This window comes from Cyprinodon variegatus, unplaced genomic scaffold (assembly GCF_000732505.1).
Source record: "Cyprinodon variegatus isolate N-32 unplaced genomic scaffold, C_variegatus-1.0 Scaffold1250, whole genome shotgun sequence".
In the NCBI taxonomy this organism is placed as follows: Eukaryota; Metazoa; Chordata; class Actinopteri; order Cyprinodontiformes; family Cyprinodontidae; genus Cyprinodon; species Cyprinodon variegatus.
In genome coordinates, this window is record NW_015151703.1 from 1,174 (window position 1) to 14,868 (window position 13,695).

General features: G+C 38.1%; 1 protein-coding gene across 1 annotated transcript in view; it reads right to left on the reverse strand.

The window, feature by feature from the left end:
* Positions 1-7,198: 7,198 nt before the first annotated feature.
* Positions 7,199-13,695, reverse strand: part of ptk7 (protein tyrosine kinase 7 (inactive)) — a gene marked incomplete at its 3' end in the record, with an annotated part of 64,219 nt that continues 57,722 nt past the window's right edge. Inside the window, exon 2 of the mRNA XM_015401695.1 lies at positions 7,199-7,495. Within this exon, the coding sequence (XP_015257181.1) occupies positions 7,199-7,495 (297 nt within the window). The remainder of the gene's footprint in view (positions 7,496-13,695) is intronic.

A 13,695-nucleotide genomic window follows, 5' to 3' on the forward strand; every position in this document is an offset into this window, starting at 1 on the left:
GTACAGACGTGTTTGTGGGGAGTGATACACAGATAATGATGCTCTGCCCATAAACACGCCTGCAGATGTACTCAAATTATAACAATGCTTCAAGATAGCAATTGGTTGTGTTTCTTGTCCAAGGTCAACAGCTTTGACAACTTTCTGAGAGGGAGGAGGATAACTCTGCTACTAGGACCCGGGGCCAAACACTTAGACAGGCCTGTTATTGGTGCAATGAAAGCAAGAGGGATGAGAAAGGGAATCAGAGACAAGACAGTGGGAAGCAGAAATTATTTGAAGAAAAAAAAGACTGGATGAAAGAAAAAGATCTCTTGAGAATAACTATTGAGTGCCCAGCAGAAGTATTTCTAGCCCGTTATGCCTTGTAAACTGGTACGTATTTACTAGGATTTTTTGTGACAGGGTAAAGAAGCACATGGTATTTAACTGGAAGGAGTGAGTTGCCATTGAAAGGAGGAATTAAATGAATTCTTGAGTATATTCTTATTGCAGCAAGACGTTTTTTTTACTATTAAAGCTCCAAGTGTCTTTTTAGCATCCCACTATCAGCTTTGCCCTCTTTTCTAGTTTCTGATTAAATCTTCATCCAACAGATTAAATTCTTTCCAACCAGTTGTAAAACTTTCTCTTCTCAACAAAAAAAAGCACATTTAACACCTCTAAGAATTTCTGATTAACATTCAATTGGCATTTTACACTCTAGGTCTCATTTTGTCTCAACAATTTTGGCACCAACGTTGTTTCATTGCAGGTCACTTTATGTCACATATCCCTCCAACCCCCAGCAAAGCTCCATTCACAGCTCAAATTTCTTCAGCTGTCATCTGCAAACAGAAGGTACTCTTTCATAATCTTTTTTTTTTTTTTTATCCTTGTAATCCTCTCAGAATGCTTGACTAACTGTTGGAGCGGGCCTGCCTGCTAACGCCATAATTAGGGGTGTATAATTATTATGTTGGAAGGCAGAACAGGAAGCGGCATCTACATGGGATATCTGTGAGGCCGATGCGTCACTCATTCATAGGTCAGCATTCAGTTGAATAAGGGCTACTTTTATTCAAAGAGGTGATTTGTTGCCATGGCAAAGGGTCTCTGCAACAGTAAAACACTGTGTGAACGTTGTTACCTTGAGAGGAAATGGGAGGATTTGACTGACAGAGCCATATGTGTGTTCTTATACTGTAAACATTAACGCAGCCTGAGTAATCTTAACCAGCTGTTCAGAAGGATCTGATTTTATCAGCTGTGTGTGACAGAAATCCTCATGTAGAGCTGAGGGAATGCAGGGAGTAAAAACCATCATCAAGATCTATAAAGTCTGATAGGAGGCGGAAAGGTGGAGCTGCAATGGTTGATTCTGCTTGTAAAATTAAGGTTAAGAACATTTGCTGCGTGTCCAAAGCAAAGAAGATGCCCTCATGTGTAAACAGGGATGCACTTTCAGATTTGAACCTAAAAAAGCATCTGATTGCTCACATTATTTCAGTTTTGGCCAGCATCCTGTCAGAGACGCACGCAAAGTTTTGCCTGGAGGAACAACTAATGTGGTTCTGACAGAAAGGAGCCGGTGACCGAACAGAACAAAAGGGTTGAGGACGGGGGCTAAAACCTCTATTAGAGAAAACAGAGGGGGGGATCATTTCTACCCCCAGGAATAGCCCACCCACCAATGAAGGGGAGATGAATTAACTCTCACTCCTCGGTGGGGGATGGGCAGCGCTTCAGGTCCAGATACAGTGCAGGCGGAGCACCCCCACCTCTCCTTACAACCTACATTCACTGCCATGCACGCAAACTTGCATACGCATCAGTGAATGCTCATGAAGGAGAAAAGCAAAGGGGGACAAACATTAAAGCTGTACAGGGTTTCATCGTCCGATTAATGCATGTTGTGTAAATATGGCACACTCTGTCAAAACATGGTTGGATCCTCCCACAGAGATGATGGCAACTTGTAGCATAAAGACATGACTCGCTTAAAAGGGATTCCTGTATTTTACTACATTCTTTCAAATTTATCTTTTCCTGGAACACCCAGAACAATTTTTTAAAAAACAAATATTTTAATTTATTGGGAATTTTTCCAGTAATATGGGGGAAAAAATCTTCTTCCCTTTCATATATGTGTAAGAGCAAAAAGAAAAGGCCTGATAACCGTCATCAATAACAAGTTTTAATAAAGCTTGTTAAAGGATATTGCTGAAAAGAATCTGCAGAAAAAAAAAAAATCTAGATATTTTTAACCGAATGCCACTGAATGCTTCTATAAACCTTGACAATTACAAAAAAAAACTATTAGTGAACACCATTTTCTTTACAAACCAAAAAAAGCAGTACTTTTATAAATTTAGCACCGATTCTTCACATTAATTTTGCACACGTCTAATCAAAGCATTTTTATAATAGGGCCCTGATTAAATTTTAACTTCTTATTCATGGTATGAATAGTGATGGGATGTAAGCTGGGTTGAAAAGCCAATTTCTTCAAATCACTTCATCTTAATTTAACATGCCCTCATTTCAGAATGATGGTCAGGCTTTGCATATAATATTTGCTGATATAACAAATATAAATTTGCTCTTTTTTTTCACCTTTTAAAATTACATTGAGAGTTAAAGAGAAACTGGAACGGCCAATATAGCTTCCCGTCTGCGTGATCTCAACCTCTCTGCTCGCTGCATTCAAACAGCTGAAAATGTTGCTGATCAATTTTCTCATTGTCATGTTTATGAAACAATGGAATGTATAATTTCTGTCAGTTTTGTCCATAAACACAAAACCAATTAGAACAGCATGGAAATGATCAACAAGTCATATAAAAACAAAGAGCAAACCCGCTGAAGTTAGCATAACATTTCAGCTATTTCCTAAGCGTGACATCACTGTGAGCTGGAGAAAAACCGCTCTTTACTTTGTGGAAACAGACGTATCTTAAAATTAAATATCTTAAGCTAAAGTATACTTTTCCTATTCTATTAAATGTAAGCATATTAAAGGTGTCCTGCAGAAAGTCCAGTTAAAACTAAGATCTCTTGTCAAAAAACTACATTTTGTCCCACTTAACTCACGTTTGGAAGTGTGTTAAGTGGGACAAAAATCAGGAAGTTGATGTAAAACATCTAAAAGTGATAAACTAGAGAGCTTTTACACATATAGGAAACATTTATTGTTACTCTAAAGTTGGATAAAACTATATGAAAAAAAACTAACTATAAAGAAACACTTCTCATCTTGAACGCCTCTGATTAGGGGACAAAATGACAATTAAGAGATATCTATTATTTAAACCCTGAAATCAGCAGGGTGTGCATTTAATTTTTTTTTAAATAATATATCAAATATCTTTTCATAATCTCATTAGAGATCAAACATCAACTGTATATCCTGAGGGTGTTAAATTTGTGCTGTAAAAATATCCTAATGATTCATTGTGGATAAATTGCATGCAGAGATTTTGATAGTGTTTTTTTTTTTTAAGCTACAAAACATTTGGGCAAAGTTTCATCTCTAAGAAAGAAAAAAAAAGAAACAATTTATGTTATTTAAAGTTCAAGAGATTTTCTGCATTTGACAGGTCACACATTTTTAAGAACTGTGAAATGGTCATCACAATATTGCTGTTTAGAACATACCACTCACAAAGGACAAGGGGTGAGTATTGGCATGGGTGTTGCAAACGATTCGGGTCACAATGCGCTATTATCACTATATTGCAATATCACTATTAGTGTTGCGCCGATGCCATTTTTTGGCCCCGATACAGATACCTGATACCTGGCTGTGCAGTATCGGCCAATACCGATACCATAATAATATAAAATAATTGCCATCATGGCTTTGTCAAGCTGCTGCCTACCTTTGTGAAGCAGGAAAAATTCTAATACAAAGTGAATCCAGTAAAACTTTTTATTGCCTACCTGGAATGTGTGACAATAGTTGAATAAACTTATGGCTCTCAAAATGGTATCGTGCCCTATTTGTTGGTACTCGCCAATACCGATACCACCATTTTAGGGCAGTATCAGGGCCCCATCCGATACTGGTATCGGTATCGGATGCAACACTAATCACTATATTGCCATATTTTTTCCAGCTATCAAATTAAATGTATAAATAAAAAAAACAAGTTCTGTATATATTCAGAAGATATTGATCATTTAGATATTTTAGTATCCATGTTGATTGGGGGTTGAATCAGTCCACATCTTCCACAGTGTTTGCCTAAACTAGAGATATGGCATCGTGCCGCACAGCAAAAGGGCTCCACAGCGCTATCTGCCAGAGTGGTGGTGGAGATTTAACCCATTTTCCCTCATTGTTTTTAGGTAAAAATGTTTTTGTTTTTTGTTTTTTTAATCAATACTAGGAACTAAAAGATCGATATTATTTTGGGCAGCTGAAATTCCTGATGTATCCGCAAGCAAATGTTTATTTATAACTTTAATTTTTCCAGGTAAGAAATCCGTTGTGATTTTGAAATCTGTTTCAGAAGGATGTCCTGGCCAAGATGTTCAAGTTGCAAACAAGTCATTACATGTACAGGGATACAGCACTGTAAATCATTACTTTGGCTTCATGTGACTTAATCTTCATTAGACAGAATGCTAAAGCTTACTTAGCGGTGGCGACATAGTGATGATTAAAAAGGAAGAGAAGAGAGAAAGTGTCAGAATCAATATTCTTGTCATAATTTCCAGCAACAGCATTGCAGTTCTTTTTTTCTGCCATCCTACAGGCCTTCAGAGAAAGCATATTTAACAAAGTGGGGTTAAGAGTTTTCCTAGTGGTTTTTAACCGTTATGACACTTTGATCTTCTAAACTTTAGCATGTAGCAAAATAAACAGCTGATTTTATATAAACTAAATAAAAACCTTTTATTAAAAAAAAAAAGACTTCTTTTAAACATGTGGGAATAATGTTAAACAACCTTACAGACAAATGCAGTTTATTCTGAAGAAGAACTGGCACTTCCTGTCTAACTTGTTCCTTTAAGGTTTTAATCACTGGCAGTGAGTCAGTTGACATTTATTGACACAATGGATGATCTGCAGGTCTGACATGGCTGCAGCCATCTTCAAATTCAAAACCTGACACTCCTCTCTGGTCTCTTTGAGTAAAACTAAGCATTTAAAGATGGTCTTCAAAAAGAACAAAAGAAAAGAAAAAAAAATCTTTCAGTTCGTCTCCAGTATGCGAAGAGAGGGAGGTCTGGACTCGCATCTGTTTCTTTAATCAGTCTTTGAACAAGTATCATCACTGCAAAGGAAAACCTCCTGAAACCATCTGAATGTAACCAAAGAGGAGAACACGTTCCAGATGGAGACATTTTTCATCCTGTTTTCATTTTTTTATCCCCTTTTGCTGCCATCTCTACAAAGATTCAAACAAACAAAAGGCTTTTCAGCACCAACTGGTACCCGAAGGCTCTGTGTTATTTATCCCACAGAGAGCCTGGTTCAATTCCCCTGGCATCTTCTGAAACAAGGAGAGCCACTCATGTTCAGTTATGAGGTTAAACTAAATTAAGAGGCTGCTGTGTCTCCTGTCTAAAACGGGACAAAAAGTTTACAAAGCAGCAGAGTGAAAGAGCCTGAGCAGAAAGGGGCAGTAATGAACCAAATCTAAATAATTATATAGCCAGGAGGTAAGTTGCACTCGCCAGTGAGTTCTCGACAAAAGGCTTTTGAAAGTATATGGGAAAAGACAGTGTTACACAACAGGGAGGAAAACACAAGCAACGAGAAACACATGGTTGGTGGCGCATGTATCTAGTTTCCAGTAGAGAAAAGGAGCCAGAAAGAAAAAAAAGCAACAAGGTGGAAACATTCCTCCAACTCATAAAATCCGTCATCTAATATGCTGGCTTTTGTTCAGTTTTTTTTTTTTAAACCAGACACTAAAGGCTGACCTGGGTGCCATTAAATACGTTACAGAAATGTCCATATCTTATGTTTTTTTTTTTTTTTTTTTTTTACATTTTGTCACATTAAAACTATGCATTTCGTACGAGATGCAGAGGAAATGGAAAATGTGTGGAAGTAAATGCTCAGATGAGATGAGATCAACATTTTGATTTCTGGCCATCGTGGAGAAAGCCATTTGTGGTTAACAGAAAAAAACAAACAAACACAAAAACAGCTAAAGCCCGGCGTACACTGTTCGATTTTCAGGGCGATTTTCCAGTCTTGCGAGAATCTTTCGTTCGGGCCGACTTTCAGCCTGATCGTGCGTCGTGTAGTGTACAGGGTGTACAGCGGCGATCAGCCTCTCCCGACCACTTCCCCATCAGGAATCATGAGGTCAGGAGAAAATTAAACATGTTATATTTTTTCCAAACATGTAAATCAAAAAACATGAAAATCAAACGTTTAATTTTCTCCCGACCGTCTGGGGTAAATCACTCAGTGAGCATGCGCGAATAAAAGGATTCTTCTGTAAACACAGAAGCGTGGCATTGATGCAATGAGTGAAATGTAGTTCTGTCTGTAAAATTGACAGACCGTAGTAGCCATATTGGTTACAGCCAATTCATTTTTCCAAATACGTTGTCGCTTTTTCTTTTTAGGGCTTTTAGCACAAAATTGCACAAATTTCCAAGGCAGCGCGTTTCACTCTAGTGAGCTTAATATTCCTCTTATTTTTGTTTGGCTTCCGGATAGATGAGTCAGAGCAGCTCCATCTCACTGCGGAGCCGAGTCCAACGTGCTATTTAGTCGTGAAGTGTAAGCAGATAGATCGCATGAGAGCTACGGGCCGAACATAAATCTGCTGCTCACAACGACTGAAAAAAAACGCACAGTGTATGCCCGGCTTAAGAGATCACATCATTCCCATGGTGAGACACAGTAGTGGTAGGATCATGCAGCGGGATGCTTTTCTCTGAACAGGAAGCTGGTTAGAAGATGGATTAAACTAAACGGAGAAGGTTCCCTCACCAAAAGGACAACAAAACTAAATGTATTACCAGAGCTTTAATTGAAGAGTCTAAATTACTTTGCTATAATGGTCCAGTCAAAGTAAAGATCTTAATCCAATTAAAAACTGCTGACAAGGCTTTAGAATTGCTGCTTGCTTTCAAATATGACTGTGCTGGAGGTTTTCCAGCTAATAGAGACATGACAGAATGTAAATTAAAAAAAATTTGAGATTTCCCTCATTTAAATGCATTCAATATTAAAAGAATAAAAACTCACATTTAATATTGAAGGAGGCCGTGGTGGACAACAGAAGTTCTCCAGTAGCAGAATTTGACGCCCGGCAGCTGAAGTTTCCTGCGTCCAGCTGTCGATCCACCGAGATGAACTTAAGGTTGCTCCCCTCTTGAAAGCGCCTCTCTGTGTTTTTCAGACGGCTGTCGTCTTTAAACCAAATGTACGTGATGTTGGCCGGATCGCTGACTTCGCAGCGCAGCATGGCGCTGCGGCCGTGCAAAGCATCCTGGGACTTGGGCTCCTTGGTGAACTGGAATGAAATGGCCTGAATGGACAGAACTAAAAAAAAGAAAGAAAATGGAGAGGGAGAAAGATAGAGGAAAGTAAATGACAAGAGGATTAGGACTGGGCAGCTGTTAACATTTTATAGCTTTTTTCCATTCATTAAGCATATGCCACAGCAACCACTTAGCCTTGTGGAAGAATGTGATGTTGAGACAATAATGACTTGGCGTAAATTATTATGTTGTAAAACCATCAGACTCAACATGGAGGACGGTTTTTACTTTCCTAGTCATGATGCTTTGGTTTGAGCGGATAACATCACAGTCGTGGATGAAATTAGATCAGGAGATGTGAAAAACAACCCGTGTTCTCCTGCTCTCTTAAAACTTATTTTTACTTCATGATCCTATAAACAGGTTCGGTCTCGGCTTCATTTACTCCTTTTAGCCACATCTAAAATTTAGATAATAGGGGTTGTGTGCAGTTTAGAGTAAACAGTTTTTGATTTGTACAATATTAAAAATAGCTGATCTCGAGAGGATGACATGCAAATAATACATTTTCCTTGATGAGAAAATCTATCATTAATAAAAGCTCTTTTTGTACGTTTAATGTGCTTACAAATTACTCAGAATACATGGGAACCTTTAATGCCGTCAATTTCTTAAGTATTCCTTAAAAAAGTAATAAGAGGATAAAGTGCCAGTGGTTTTCATCAGACAGGAAATAGCCAAAAGAAAAGAGCTAACATCCTAAACTGCTAATATATGTAGTCAGAGCAACACTTTTTAGATGTCAAACAAGCAGAACTCTAACAAACAACGTTACATTAATGCATAAAGAGTATCAAGGAAAAAGGAGCAAAAAATAAAACAAAAAAGTTAAAAAGTTGACCATATCATAACAATAAGGATACCAGAAAAAACGGCCTTTTCTCTCCTACCATCACAAACATAAACCAGGAGAGCTTGCTAGGCCCAAATATGATTTTTACTGCAACAAAGCTTTGGTCAGACTATGAAAACATCACTAAAAGATGCATGAGGTCCGCACAAACAAATTAAAGAGTCCTGCATACTTACAAAGTCCAACATTTTTTTCAGTCTTCATATTCAAGCATACCCATCCCTACATTTCTCACGAAAAATACGTTCATTTTCCACACTTTCATTGTAATTTGGCACCTTTCACCATTTCTTCCCTCACAGAGCACCAGTTAGTGAGACCAACAGAGCAGCTGAGATGTTGTGGGTCTTTGCGACTAGTTGCTCTAAGCAGTGTGAAGCTGTCAGCTTTTGCCTAGCGAGTTTCATCGGCTCGGTTTCACAAATAAAACAGTTCAGTATGAATAATCGCTCTTGTTAGAGACATCACACATGTGGTTGTAAAACCTTTTTTTCTGTGCACCTTTCACACAGACATCCGAGGACATGTCTGCACAAGTAAAGAGGACTTTTAGTATAAAGATAAAAGCTCCTGAAGCCAATAAAGCTGTTATATATGTTGTTATACTTAACAGGTTAGGGCTGGCAGTTAAATAGCTATATATCGCGATAATCATATCAACATAAAGTATGTCTGATAAAACCTTCAACATCTCCACTGAACTTCAATCCTGGCATTGAGGGTGATGCTGTTAGAAGAAGGGATTTAGCCTTTCCTCTCACTGCCAAACTAAGCAAAGTTGGTGGTAAAGCTGACCTATTTTTAAAGGTTAAGGGTTTAAATCGGGTTAAGGTTACAATATAAACCTGGACCTCCATTGTCCTTATTTAAATAGGTAAAAACTAAATTCTAATCAGTAATCCTCATTATGAGCCAATATGAAAGGCTTATATGGTGAAACGTTTTTCAGCCAAATGACAGGTCATTGGGTAATACACTAGTGCTGTCCCATAAAAAAGGTAGAAAAATAAATCAAGTTCACAGAAGAGAAAAAAAGGCATTTGCCTGATATAAAAACAACGAAGCACCAAGGAGTAGATGTAAACATTAAATTAAGTAGCTTTTAAAACACTGATTCTCAAAAAAGAACAGTGAAATTGTCAATATTTTTGTCGCTGTAAGTGTTTTATTATGGGTGAGCCTACAGCTGAGCCATTTAAAAACAGAAGTTTAATCTGATGTCAAACAAAAAATGTAGGCTTGAAAAAAGGCTCTTGCATGGTGGAGTAACTGTGATGCTATGGGCTCATTTTAGCTGTGAACAAAGAGCATTTTAAGCTCTGGTGAACAGAGAGAATAACGCCTGAGTGGGTCGGCAGGATGGCAACAACAAAGCAATGGGTTAACAGAGAGGACTCACATTTAGAAGCCTTTATTTGCCAAATCCAAACATTCTTCAAAAACATTGGGTAAATCGAAAGAAAGATGCTCAAAAAAAAAAAAAAAGTACTTTTGCCCTTGGTTGCGTTTGGTAGAAGATGCTGTGCGCCTGTACCAGGACGTTACAATGCAAGCCATAATAGACTATTTGTTAAACCATGAGTTTCTAAGTACAAATCTGGTATCAACATTTTCTCCCCTTCAGACTTTGAAAGTGCAACGTTTGAAAAATGGGTTAAAAGAGGATCTGAAAGCGATACAGCCATCAGAACTTCAAAGAGAAGGTCTACTCTGCCTCAGAGCAGTGAAACGGCACAGATCCATCAGCTACATACCAAATTACTTACTGCAAAGCTTTTTACTTGGATGCTGACAAAGGCTGCAGTTTTGGCAAAATGAACACAAAGCAATTCCTTTTATCAAGTTCCTTTTATCAGATGAAAAGAATAAAATGGCACCACAAATATTTTATAATAAACTTTTCTTGTCGCTCCGACTACAATGCCTCTTGGTGTTTGAGCAACTGCCAGAGGGAACTGCTCATTACTATAGTTTACACTGGAGGGATAAGCATAAACATCTAGTAGGAAGTGAAATGTTCTGATTAAACTGCACAAGAATAATGTCAAGGTTTGATTGATTATTCTAATAAAAGGAAGCAAACATTTTAACTGCAGAAAAGCAACTTGTTATGTAAAGAACATGAAAAGAAATAATATAGATGCATATTTTCCTTTGTTTGCAAGCAATAAACAGCAAGGAAACTTGAATATGACTTAAAATAAAAGGATAAAAGGGGGCGCTCCTAAAGAACTTCTATGACTCTGTTTTGGCATCAGCCATCTTTTTTGGAGCTGTCTGTTGGAGCACTAACTCTAGCTGGATAAGCTGATCAGGAAGGCCAGCTCTGTGATTGGATGCCAGCTCTGTGATTGGATGCCCTCTGGAATCAGTGCAGGAGGTGGGAAACAATAGGATCCTAATTAAATTAACAGCTCTGTTGGATAATGTCTCCCACCCCGAGCATGAAGCTGTTGCAGAAGTGGAGAGCTCCTTCAGTGACAGACTGCTGCACCCTAAATGCACCAGGGTGCGTTATCACAGATCCTTCCTCCCAGCAGCTGTAAGACCCTATAACCACCACTCTTCGCAATAACCTCAATAAGTTTTCACATTCATGCAGATTTTGCACAGTTTCTATCTTAGTCAGTTAAATAACATGCTGCTGTCATTTTGCACATCTCTGATGTTGCCATTTTCAAATTTCATTACTGTAAAAATGTCCATAGCTTTATATTAGTAGTCATTTATTCTCCAGGTGCAAATGTTTATATTGTTAAAAATACTTTACAGTACAGTATTTTATTTATCTTTTAACTACTCACTATTATGTTATTCTTCTATTCTATTTCATTTTAAAATACGGTTTTAGTAAACTCCAGTGGGAAACTAAGTTAGAGTAAACAATACAAACCAAAAGAGTCAATAACGTTTGAGCTTATCCAATATAAAATTAACATTAAAGCCACAACATTTCTCTGGTAAATATTTTTGGTATTTTATGTGATAAACCAACACAAGGGTTACAATAGGTTTAAATTTATAGAAAAACGATAGATAATTTTTGCATAATTCTAATAAAGTCTGTTGTACAATTCAGTCTCAAGCCAATACCCTTTGGAAGCAGCTTATGCAGCTACTGCTGCTGGTCTTATTAGGTCCGTCTCTACCAGCTTTTCACATCAAATCGATGTCTTAATTTTATTGAGAAAAGTCTGAGCTCAGTAAAACTGAATTTAAAGCAAACAAATGTCAATTTTCCACTCTTACCTTTTAAATTGGGTAAATTATTTTAAGTGAAGTCAGGAAAGACTAAGGTCTTATAAACCTTTCCACTGCTTAGACTGCTGCCTCTGCGACCCAGCCCCGGATAAAGCAGAAGAAATGAATGAATGGATGCTTTGTTGTAGCTGCTTTTTTTTTCTTTAAAGAAGAGGTTTATTTATTTATTTTTTTTGCAAATATATCTATATATTTTTTTACAATTCTATTGAAAAAGCATCATGCACAGGTTGGCCATGATAATGCCTTCATAATGCTTTGAATTGTGATTGACAGTCGGCTCGGAGACAATAACTGCAGCTCTCCTTCTTTAGATCATATCTCCTCTTTTTCTACCCAATTATGTCACTCTTATGACACACACTGATTCTGTTGGCCTTTTTTCACAGCTGGGGATATTGTTTTATTACCAAACCTTGCTTTAAATGCATTCAGAGCTTTCTCCCTCACCTTCCTGCTCTGTTCCTTGGTCTTTATGATGTGCTCTAATAAACCTCTGAGACCCTCACGGAACAGCTGCTTTTCTAGCAATAGAAATAACAGGTGGGTTACTTACTGATAAGGTGACTTCTGAGGGCAATTGGTCACACCGGCTTTTATTTATGGGCATCAGAGTAAAGGGTGTATAACATGAGAAACACCTGTCATGGTTTTCATATTTCAAATGGTAAAAAGCAACATTGAAAACCCTAAAAATCCCAGAAAAACACACAAAAGTTTTAGACATAAGGTGAAAAAATGTGGAAGAGTACAAGGAGTGTGAATACTTTTGGACAGCATAGGATGAGTGAGATTTGACGCCTTTTGTAGTATCAACAAATGTTGGGGATTTATGGCCAAATGCATACAGCAAAGAGCAATAAATCATCAGTACAACATCTGCTAGTGTTGTATAGAGGTGTTGCATGATTTATTGCACCACGGATTGTAACAACTTCTTACTTTATAAGCAAGCGGCCTTCTAAATATCTTCCCCACGAGGCAACAGATTTTTTTCCATCTGTGTGAAACTGGGATGAAAAGCAGCAGATGGGCCAAACAAACCAGTCCAACGATCCAACATCAAGCTAAAGAAGCCATCCAGAAACGCACAGAGCTGTGGCGACAGCTGTATCCTGAGAGAGAGAAACACCAGCAGCCTCCTCTCTATGGAGTTAAGGTGGAGGAGATGCAGCAGCTCACAGGCATGCAGCTGATAATTTGAGATGATTGTTGACATACAGCGAACGCTCAGGGAGCATACATTGGAGGACAGGAGGAATGACTTCCGGGAAAAGTCTCAGAACAGACAGATAAGGTGTCAGATATCACATGATGACAGACATGAAAGTGAGTTTGGGTGGAAGGAGGGGGTGTTTGGCTCCCGCATTTGAAGAAGTCTGCCAAGTTTAGTCTGTGTTCAAACAGAGATGGCAGCGTGACCCATATTCCTGACTAACATGCATGAACAAAGCCTGAGTGGTAGGTAGGAGTATTATCATATAAACAAAGAACAAAACCGCAGCGGCCATCCCAGACCACCTCCTTTACTGGAACTCATTGGGACATATAAACTTCACTGAAGCTCTGTCGCACTGAATCAATGGCTAAATTAGGTCTGGCTCTTTTTTTTATAGCCTTCAGAGAGTTCAAGGGAAGAAAAGGCCTGGATCTGCAGACAGTGGCGCTTCAGGGAGATAAGCAGTGATAACGCTTCAGAGGCAGACCGGTTGAAAGGAAGAGTTTAAGATAAAGGACAAACAAACACAGATAGCAAGCAGAGCAGGACGGGGAGGTTCCGTGAAGAAACCTGCTATGCAGAGGTTGCACCCTCTACTAACACACTCCTCTCCGTCTCTATTCTCCAGATTCTGGTTACTCAAAAGATGCACCTATTTAGACAGTTTTACTTATCGATTTCATTCTTACTAAAAAGTTTGTGATGTTTATTTGGATTAAGTGTTACATAAATTAAATTACCCAGTAAAATTCGACCAGGATGTTGATTTTTTTCCCCACAATAAATTAATAGTGTTTAACTAAACCCTTTATAGGGCACTTAGAAAACCAATATTACCTTTGTAACTTTCAAAAAATATGGATATTTT